Source organism: Orycteropus afer, unplaced genomic scaffold, assembly GCF_000298275.1.
Source record: "Orycteropus afer afer isolate SDZICR_OR568_19922 unplaced genomic scaffold, OryAfe1.0 scaffold00018, whole genome shotgun sequence".
Lineage (NCBI taxonomy): Eukaryota > Metazoa > Chordata > Mammalia > Tubulidentata > Orycteropodidae > Orycteropus > Orycteropus afer.
In genome coordinates this window covers 9,225,169-9,235,695 of record NW_006921605.1, presented here as the reverse complement: position 1 = coordinate 9,235,695, position 10,527 = coordinate 9,225,169, and the positions used below count along the sequence as shown (strand labels likewise).

The window sequence follows — 10,527 nt, the reverse complement described above, 5'->3', positions numbered from 1 at the left end:
AGGCTGAGAGGACACGGCAGGGGGTGGGCAAGGGTAGTGACGGCCAGAGGGGGTGGGAGCAGGAAAGTACAGAGAGAAGGTGGAGCTTTGGCTTCCATCCTGACCTAGTAGTGTCGCTGTGGCTCCAGACGCCACACACCTGCTGGAGGGGGCAGCTGGACTTCCAGAAACTTCTTTCCCCCTTGGCCATGCCCTCCTATAGCTGCCCAGTCCTTTGCTTCTCCCCCTCGGTCTCTGCAGGGGCCCCACACACTCCATCCCATCATGGCTTCCCGTCCTCTGTCCAGTTCCTGAAGCAGCAGCAAACCCAACCCCCAAGCGGATGACTGGTTGGCCACACCCCTTCCTCACGTTCCTCTTCTCCCTCCTCTTCAGCACTGGCTTTGCTGGCCCTGGAATCGCTGGAAAAATAAACTTGGGAGGTGCAAAGTTGACTTGGTTTCTTGGTGTTTCTGTTTTCTGGCAGGCGGTGGAGGGTGGGGGGTGGAGGGGTAGAGGGGGAGTTTGGTACGTTTCTTTCTTTTTCCTCTTCCACTGTCACACAAATGAGGAAAACCCTGCGATAGGTGCCCGGGAGCCGGGGGCCAGGCTGCTGGGGGGTCGGTAGAGGGTGCTCTGCTGACTCGGGGGGTTAGGGGGGTTCTGGGGCGTTGGAGTCCGACTGGCTTTGGGCCGGAAGAGACTGCCCTGCTGGGTGCTGTTGCTGTTGGCGAGGGTGGTGCGGTCCGGCTCGCCCGTATCACTCTCCGCGTAGCTGTACGCCTGGGCCCTCGAGACCCCCTTCTGCTGCCGTCGCCACGAGTTGTAATAGGTGGGGTCGCTGATGTAGTGGTTGACAAAAGAGTGGGTCTTCTGGTGGTTCTGGTCCACCTCATACTCACTGTCACTTCCCTGGGAGGACAGAGAATTGGGTGTCAGCACCAGTGATAACAGGTCAGCCAGGATGGAGGCTGGACGGCACAGTGTGGTTGGAGTCCCTACTTGGTCACTTCCACGTCCTGTGCTGCTGGCACTCAGGGCCCTCCCTGCCAAGTGAGTACAATGCCATCTTACATCGACTTTCTGCTTCCTTCAGAGCAGGTCGTGGATATGAACCGTTTAGTACAGTGCCTTAGGAGCCCTGGTGGCATAGTGGTTAAGTGCTTGGCTGCCAACTGAGAGGTTGGCGGTTTGAATCCACCCAGCTGCTCCTGCTCTGCGGGAGATCTGCTCCCATAAAAATTGCTGCCTAGGAAACCCAGTGGGGCAGTTCTACTCTGCCACATAGGGTCACTATGAGTCAGAAATGGCTTGATGGCACCCAACCACAGCAATGGTACAATGGCTGACACAGAGCTGGCAGACACTCAGTGTGGGGCAGATGACCCAAGTTCTAATCCTGGTCCAGCCTCTGGTCTACCGTGAGACCAAGCACAAAGCCAGAGCCAGATTAAGACCCTAAGAGGCAAAAAAAAAAAAAAAAAAAAAAAAAAAAATCTGATGTCCATCCAAGTGTAATTAAAAACAAAAGCAACAGAAAGTTAAAAGATACGCAAAAAACTGTACATATAGAAACTGTTGGGTTGGTGTATGCTTTGTGTGTAGTTTCTCAACAACAACAGAATAAATAAATAAAAATAAGCTCAATGAGGGACACTGAGTGTCTGCGAAGGGTGATGGGAAAATTGAGAACAGCTCCTAGTGGTGGAACAACATGATGCAGTATTTAATGTCACTGCCTGTACACAGGAAGATGGCTGAAACGGCAAATGTTCATGACCTATATGTGACCATAATTTTTTTTTAAGTATGAAACAAAGAATCTCAAATTAAAAAAAAAAAGAGAGAGAGAACAACCCAACTGAGAAGACTCAAGCTAAGTCTGAATTTTCATATGATGTCAACTTTGAAGCTCTTTTGGAAATATCAAGTCTTAAATGACTCTTGAAATTTTTGGCTGCTTGGGCGCACACTTTGTCTGCTTATTGGGGAAATCAGTAGAGGCAACAATGGATCTGGGTTGTAATGCAAAATAGGGCTGGGATCTGGAGTGGAGCTAAAAATATCATGTGGTTTCCCCTCACCCCTCCTCCGCCCTCTAAGCTCCGGGAATGTTTTGAGAACGAATAAGACAACAGATGGGAACGCTCTTGGAACCCTCTGGAAGGGATGCACTCTGCTTTCAGTACACAGTGTACTCGTAGGAAGTAGAAAGTACAGCTCTGAAGACCCCACAGGGCTCCCTCCCTCACCCCTTGTCCAGCTCATGCACATTCAGTTTCAGTGAACCCAAGTAATCCATTCTTTGGCGGGGGGTCTAACCAGAAGCCGGAAACTCCAGTTATCCCACTGGAAACTCCAGTTATCCCAATACAAACGAGCCTGGGAATATCAGCTGTGTCTTGTTTGTTGATCTTATCAGGTGCTGTTGGGTTGATTTCCAACCCATAGAGACTCCAGGTGACAGAGTAGAGCTGTCCCATAGGGTTTTCTAGGCTGTAATCTTTATGGAGGGAGCCGTGTCAGTGCAATGGGTAAGCTCTTGGCTGCTAAACAAAGGGTTTGGGTTCAAACCCACCAGTTGCAAAAAGATGTGGCAGTCTGCTTCTGTGAAGATCTGCAGCCTTGGAAATGCTCTGGGACAGTTCTACTCTGTCCTACAGGGTCGCTGTGAGTGGCAACTGACTTGATGGCAGTGGGTTTCGTAACCTTTATGGGAGCAGACTGCCAGGTCTTGGTGAGCAGCTGAGAGCTCCTTGTGTCCTGCTTTATAGATAGAGGAAATGGGGTCCCAGCTATGGGGAATGTCATGCACAACTTGTTCTCAGCAGCTCCGAGTGCATTAGCACTTAGACCCTCAGTTTAGAGAACTGTAGCAATCCCACCTACCCAAGCCGCCAAGCACCCGGCCAAACTAGGATGCTTTTCTGTGCATCGCTGTGCGTGTGTTTTTCACAGTTCTGTGCTGTCTCTGCCACTGTTATCCCCAGCTTGCAGATGAGAAAGCAGATGCAGAGAAAGAGAGGGCTTGGCCCCAGGAAATGATCTAGCTGAGAAGGCCTGAATCCAGAGCAGTCCGATGCTCTAAAGCCCACACAGGTTCAGATCACTAGCTGCTAACAAGAACCCCGTGCTGCTGGTGTGGATGAAACAGTCTGCAATCTCAACACTGCAGCAGACCTGCTGCAAAAGGCTCTGTAAAGTGTTAAAAGCAAAGCTGCCACCTTGAGAACCAAGGTGTGCCTGACCCAAGTCATGGTATTTTCAGTCGCCTCATATGCATGTGAAAGCGGACCATGATAAGGAAGACTGAAGAAGAATTGATGCGTTTGAATTACGGGCGGGCGTTGGCAAGGAGTGTGGACTATACTGTGGACTGCCAGAAGAATGAACGAATCTGTCTTGGGAGAACACAGCTGGGATGCTCTTTGGAAGTGAGGCTGGCAAGACTTGGTCTCACGTGCTTTGGACATGTTTTCAGGAGGGAGCAGTCCTTGGAGAAGGACATCATACTTGGAGAAGTAGAAGGTCAGCAAAAAAGAGGAAGACCGTCAACGGGACAGGATGACACAATGGCTGCAAGAACGGGCTTGAGCACAGCACAGACTGTGAGGGGTGCAGGCCCAGGCAAGGCTGCTCCTTTGTACACGGAGTTGCTATGGGTCAGAACCCACTTGATGGCACCGAACAACACGAGCAGCAGCATCACCGTAATTCACCATACACATAAAACAAAGGGAGAGGACCACACGATCATCTCAGTCTACACAGAAAAGGCATGTGATAAAATCCAACACCCTTTCTGGTTAAACACTCTCAGGAAGATAGGAACAGAAGGGAAATTCCTCCACATGATCGAGAGTATACACACAAAACTGACAGCCAGCTCTCAGTGCAGAAGGATTGAGAGTATTTCCCTTAAGAATGGGAATGGGATAAGAATGACCACTATTGCCATTCTTATTCAATATTATACTGGGAGTCCTAGCTAGAGCAATAAGGCAAGAATGAGAAACAAAGGGTATCTAAATTGCAAAGGAAGAAGTAAAACTCTCCTTCATCCCAGATGATATGATTTTACACATAGAAAATCCTAGACTCCACAAAAATGCTACTGGAACTCACAGACTGCTCCAAGAAGTGGCAGGGTATGAGAGCAAGGCACTAACAAGGAGGACTCCGATAAGGAAATCAAGAAACCAGTACCATTGACAGTAGCCCCTAGAAGGATAAAATAACTAGGAATAGACCTCACCAGGGATGTAAAAGACTCATACAAGGAAAGCGATAAAACATGACTGCAAGAAAGGAAGAGATCTACATAAACAGAAAGACATTCTCGCTCAGGGATCGGAAGACTCAACATTGTAAAAGTGTCAATGCTACCAAAAGTGATCTATAGATACAATGTCATCCTGATCCATATCCCAACAACATTCACAATTGAAATGGAAAAACTAATCTCCAACTTTATTTGGAAAGGAAAGAGACCCGAATAGCTAAAGCGACATCGAAGAAGGAAAACAAAGCAAGAGGCCTCACACGTCCTGATCTTAAAACTTCTGATGCAGCCACAGCAATCAGAATAGCCTAGTACTGGTTCAGTGACAGACACATAGACCAATGGAACAGAAATGAGAACCCAGAAGTAAATCCATCCATTCATGGGCAGCTGATCTTTGACAAAGGGTCGAAGTCCATTCAATGGGAAACAAACAGTCTTTTTAACAAATAGTGCTGGCAACACTGGTGATCCATTTACAGAAAAATGGAACAGGATCCATACCTCACACCATGTACAGAAACAAACCCAAAATTATCCAAAGACCTAAATGTCAGAGCTAAACATAGAGGATAACACAGGGACAAAACTAGGGAACCTAATTTTCAGCATAAAAAGAAGATTAAATGCAACTAAGAATGCATGAACAATAGAAGGTAAGTTAGATAAGAGGGACCGCCTAAAAATTAAATACTTACGTTCATCAAAAGAGTTTATCAAAAGAGTAAAAAGAAAACCTACAGAATGGGAAAAAATCTCTTGCAGTGACCAATCCAACAAGGGTCTAATTACTAAAATATATAGACCACTTCAACAACAAAAAGACAAACAATGTAATCAAAAAATGGGCACAAGACATGAACAGACTCTTCACCAAAGAGGATATTATTACGATGGTCAAGAAATACATGAAAAGATGCTCACTATCACCAACCATCAGGGAGAAGCATATCGAAAGTACAACGAGATACCATCTCACCTCTGTAAAAAGGGCAATGATTAAAAAACAGAAAACAACAAATGCTGGTGAGGCTGTGGGGAGACTGGAGCTCATACACTGCTTGCTGGTGGGACTGCAAAATGGTCCAAGCACTATGGAAAACGGCACGGGGCTTCCTCAGAAAGCTTGAAATAGACATCCCTTCTGCTCCAGCCATCCCACTCCTAGGAATGTATCCAAGAGAAACAAGGGCAGGGACATGAATAGATATATGCACACCTGTGTTCACTGCAGCACAGGTCACAACAGTAAAAAGACGGGAACACCCAAGTGTCCATCAGTGGACAAATGGATACATTCATATAATAGAATCCTACACAACCATAAAGAACAATGAGGAGTCTGCTAACCATCTCATAGCATGGATGAATCTGGAGGACATGATGATGAGTGAAATAAGTCAGTTGCGGAAGGACAAATACTGTATAGTTCCACTCTTGTAACAAGTTAGGAAGAGATAAACACACAGAAAGCAACCATCTATGATGGCTACCGGGGGTGGGGGTAGGTGGGGGAACTCACTTTCTAGATAGTCCAAACCAAAACCAAACTCACTGCCATTGAGTCGATTCTGACTCGTAGCGACCCCCTTTGGGTTTCTGAGGCAGTAAATCTTTACAGAAGTAGATTGCCCAGTCTTCCTGCCAAAGAGTAGCTGGTGGGTTTGAACCACCAACCTTCTGGTTAGCAGCCAAACACTTGATATTTTTGGTGATGGGAAAGTCAATACCAAATATGAGTGAAATCTGTACAACCTGACCAAGTAAATGAAGACACTGAGAAGTGCACAAGGAAAAGGGACAACTTTGGAGAACGCTATAACATGCACAATTTTGCAACCAATAATAACTGAAAATATGTATGTGGTTACACAGGTAGAAGTGTGTGCATACATGTCCACGGGAAGGCACGTGTGAGTGCGTCATGTGTAGGTACAGGTGTAGCTTTACAAACCCACCGGAAGGAAGGTTGGGCAATCTACTTCCGTAGTGATACCACCTCGGAAACCCAAGGAGGGGTGGCTATGAGTCGGGTCCAACTCGACGACACACAACAACAACATACAAACCCACTATGATTCCGACTCACAGAGACCCTACAGGACAGGGTAGAACTGCCCCATGGGGTTTCCAAAGCTGTAAATCTTTATGGAGGCAGACTGCCTCATCCTTTTCCCACAGAGTGGCGGGTGGGTTTGAAACACCAACCTTGTCATTAGTAGCCAAATGCTTTTAACCACTGCCCACCAGAGCTCCTAGTATATCTATACCAAAACCCAGTACCACCTACAGGCATATGTAAATACATGCTTGTGTATGCTGCATATATATGCGTAGACACATCCAAACAACTCGTAGGATTGGCTTACTGGGCTAAAAGGCTTAAGACCATAGTCTCATGGGATCACTTAGTCAATTGGAATAATATAGTTCATAAAGTTAATGTTCTACGCCCTAGTTTGGTGAGTAGTGTCTGGGGTCTTAAAAGCTTGCCAGCATTCATCTAAGATACAACTATTGGTCTCAATTCGTCTGGAGCAAAAGAGAATGAAGGAAATGAGACTCAAGGAAGAAACACCAGTCCACAGGACTAACGGTTCACACGAACCACAGCCTCTTCTAGCCTGAGACCAGATCTAGATGGTGCCTGGCTACCACTACCCACCATTCTGAGCAGGGACACAAAAGGATGGGAGAAAAATGTAGAACAAGACTCCAATTCCTGAAAAAGGCCAGACCTACTGGCCTGAAAGAGACTGGAGGAACCCACTCTAAACCAAACCAAAACCAAACTCACTGCCGTGGAGTCAGATTCAACTCATAGCGACCCTTCCTTGGGTTTCTGAGGTATCAAGACAGAAGAAGATTGCCCAACCTTCCTTCTGAGGAATGGCTGGTGGGTTTGAACCACCAGTCTTCTGGTTAGCAGTCAGATGCCTTAGGCACTATGCTGCCACCAGAGCTCCCACCCTAAGATGCCCTTTTAACCTGGAACTGAAGCCACTCTTGGAGGTCACCTTTCAGTCAAACAATACCCTGGATTATCAAATAAACAATATCATCCCTGAGTAACGGGTCTGGCCCTTGAACAATTAACTATATGAGACCAAATGGCCAACATTTACCCAGAGGAAAGATGAGACAGCAAGGAGGGGCACAACCAGTGGAAATAGAGCAGACAGAAGGAAAATAATGAGAACCTGACACACTGTGAACACTGTACCCAACGTCCAAAACGATCTGTGTATAAGAACTGTGAAACGGGAAACCAATTCACTGTGTAAACTTTCACCGAAAAAAGCCACAATAAAGTCGCATGTAAAGCAACAGTCTGAGCAGCAGCTGATCTGCTCATTTAGGTTCTCTGGTCCTGCCCCGCTCCCTCCTCCTCCCTTCACCACCCCCACCACCCCAGCAAGCCGCCCCAGGACCTCAACCTTCTAGTGCTGCCCAAAACAGTGGGACACCTCCCTACCCTGGGTGCTGCAGGCCAGCCTCCCCCACAATGGAACACAAAACAAACCCTTTCTCTGCCTGCTGCCCAGCTGCTGTCCAGAAGGGAACAAAGGGGGACCCAGGAGGGGACACCATATGCCGAGAGCAGGGAGGAGGCTAGGCGGAGGGGTGGGCCCTTGATGCCTGGGGCTGAGGTGAGGCTGGTCCAGGGGCAGGTGAGGTCTGAGCGAGCTGTGTGGGTGCCACACAACGGGGGGTCAGCGCCCCTCTGTCCAGGAGCAGTGATGGGGAAAGACATGAGGGAGGTTAAAGGAGAGGAGAATCCCAGCGTTTTCCTGACAGCTTGGTTTCCGTAAAGACAGCCCCAATTGCTTGAGCAGTTGTGTCACGTGGCTGCTGGAGAACTGGGGTAGGAGACGTGCGTGCACTCTGGCTCAGGGTCAAGAACCAAGCACCATCCCTATAGTGGGTGTAGAGCTGCAGCTAGCCCCAGGCACCCAGCCAGGAGATGCAGGTGGTGTCACCCCAGAGATGATGCCTCTCAGGGTGAGAGGGGGCTGTGGGCTGGTGAAGGGAGCAAGTACCCAGTTCAAGTCCCGACTCTGTGCCTTGTTGTTGTTGTTGCTGTTATGTGCCGTCGAGTCGGCCCCGACGACTCATAGTGACCCCTCCTTGGGTTTCCGAGGCAGTATCACTACAGAAGTAGGATTGCCCAACCTTCCTTCCGAGGAGTGGCTGGTGGGTTTGAACCGCCAGCCGTCTGGTTAGCAGGCAAGTGTCTTAGCCACTATGCTACCAGAACTCTGTGCCTTATCAGCATGGTATGGACTCATGCCTTAATCCTCTCTCTCAGCCTCAGTCTGTAGTCTGTAAAACAGGGCCATGCCCTACGCCTCTCAAAGTGAAAAGAGCTAGGGAGGGGAACCCTGTGGAGGAGAGATGGAGTGGGGAGCCTCCCCCGGGAGGCTGTGGGGGATCAGGAGGGGGGCGGGGAGGGGAGGCCAGCTCAGTGCAGGACAGCTGGGAGGGAAGGACACTGAGCTGGAGTGTTCCCATCACCCCACACATGCGCACCCAGGCTGGGGGGGAAGGGCTGTGCCTAGTTTGGGGGCAGGGTGGGAGTGGGCCTCTCTGGTGCTCCTGGAGGTCAGATCCTAAAGCCAGCTAGTCCAAACCCTCACCTTGCTGCCAGCACCTATGCTCAGGCAGGAATTCCCATGGGGATGGAGGGGGATAGTGATGGGGAGCTACAGAAAGCCGCGCCTGGGGAGGGGCGGGCTGGGAGGAGTCTGGTCTGCCCCCCCCCAGCTCACTAAGGCCCAAGGAGGGGGTCTTTGCATTGCCATGGCTATGCCCGCCTCCATCTCTAGGAACATCTGTTTCTTTTCGAGATGGGGGTGGGGTGAGAAGAGAAGAAAGCCAGCGAGGGGGGACTAGGGGCCCCTATTCTGGCTTTCAACTCTTGTGCGGCCCTCGGTAATTGAATGCAGCTTCCCTGTAACTGGCGCACAAAGGGGGCCTTTCACGGCAGCCCTCGGGCCCCCAAGCCATCAGGCGATGCTCCAGCTCCCCAGCCTCTTAACAGCTCCTCAACGCCACTCACTTGCAATTACGGGGGTCTGTGGAGGGGGAGTGCAGATTCCAGCCTGGTGATGGGAGTGGGGAGGGGGGCTGGCGGAGGAAAACTGAGAAAAGACAGAAAAAAAGGAGGGGAGGGGGCAACACACGCCCTTTTGTTTTTCTGTTCATCTCCAGTCAAAACCCAAACCAAACCCATTTCCATCCAGTGACTGCAACTCATAGCGACTCCCCATCGGGTTTCCAAGGCTCTAAATCTTCACGGAAGTAGACTGCCCCATCTTTCTTCCATGGAGCCGCTGGTGGGTTCGAACCACCGACCTTTTGGTTAGCAGCCAAATGCCTTAACCACTAGACCACAAAAGTACCAAGGAAGGAATGACTGAGATCCATGGAAAGCAAAACCAGTGCTTATACTCCCCCAGGTGCCACACAGGTGTAAGTGTGTAAAGGCAGGTGTCCCATGGGTGCTGGGCTCCTTGGCAAGATTCTCCCTAAGGTGCTGGCCTGACCACCCTCTACCTTGCCCCTTTTTTCTGACAGGGGTGATTCTACCATCAGTGCCCGTGGATGAGCTCCGCTGATAATCGGTTGCCATGGAGTCGACTCTGAGTCATGGCCGCCCCACGTGCATCAGAGTTGATGTGTGCTCCACAGGGCTTGCCCTGGCTGAGTTTTCATACACAGATGATCAGGCCTTCCTTCTGAGGCATCTCTGGGTGGACCCAACCTCTAACCACAGGGAGTGTGTTAACTGTTTGCACCCCCAGGGACTCCCAGAATCTGAGGATTGAGTGGCTCCTGGCTCACAGCAAGGACTCAGTGAACCTCATCTATTGTGACTGAGCTCAGCAGACATTCCAAAATGCCATCTGTCCTGTTTATCTTCTTCTTACTTTTAAATACAGGCTTAATGCCATTATAAGGAACTTAAAGGGGCTGTCCCTGATATCACAAAGAACCATTAAATAGACGATGTGTGATGTGTGCCTAGTGGCATGGAATTTCTTTTCTACTGAGATTTCTTTGTGTGGTAAACATACTTTTTCCTAGCAAACTTGGGCTCATATTTTGAAAATAAAACTTGAGTCGCAACCGTGCCGCACTTCAAACGTTCCATCCAACAAACTACAGGCCCTTCAGATCTCCAGTCTTTGAATGGGCTCTTGCCTCTGTCTGGAACCCCTGACTCCCACCCTTGTGCCCCCTCAGTGAGAGGGAGCCCCTCTCTC

At 49.3% G+C, this 10,527-nt stretch overlaps 1 protein-coding gene across 1 annotated transcript in view; it reads right to left on the bottom strand.

Moving 5' to 3' along the window:
• Positions 1-537: 537 nt before the first annotated feature.
• Positions 538-10,527, bottom strand: part of SDK2 (sidekick cell adhesion molecule 2) — a 199,388-nt gene continuing 189,398 nt past the window's right edge. The window contains 1 exon segment of the mRNA XM_007959888.1: positions 538-891. Within this exon segment, the coding sequence (XP_007958079.1) occupies positions 538-891 (354 nt within the window).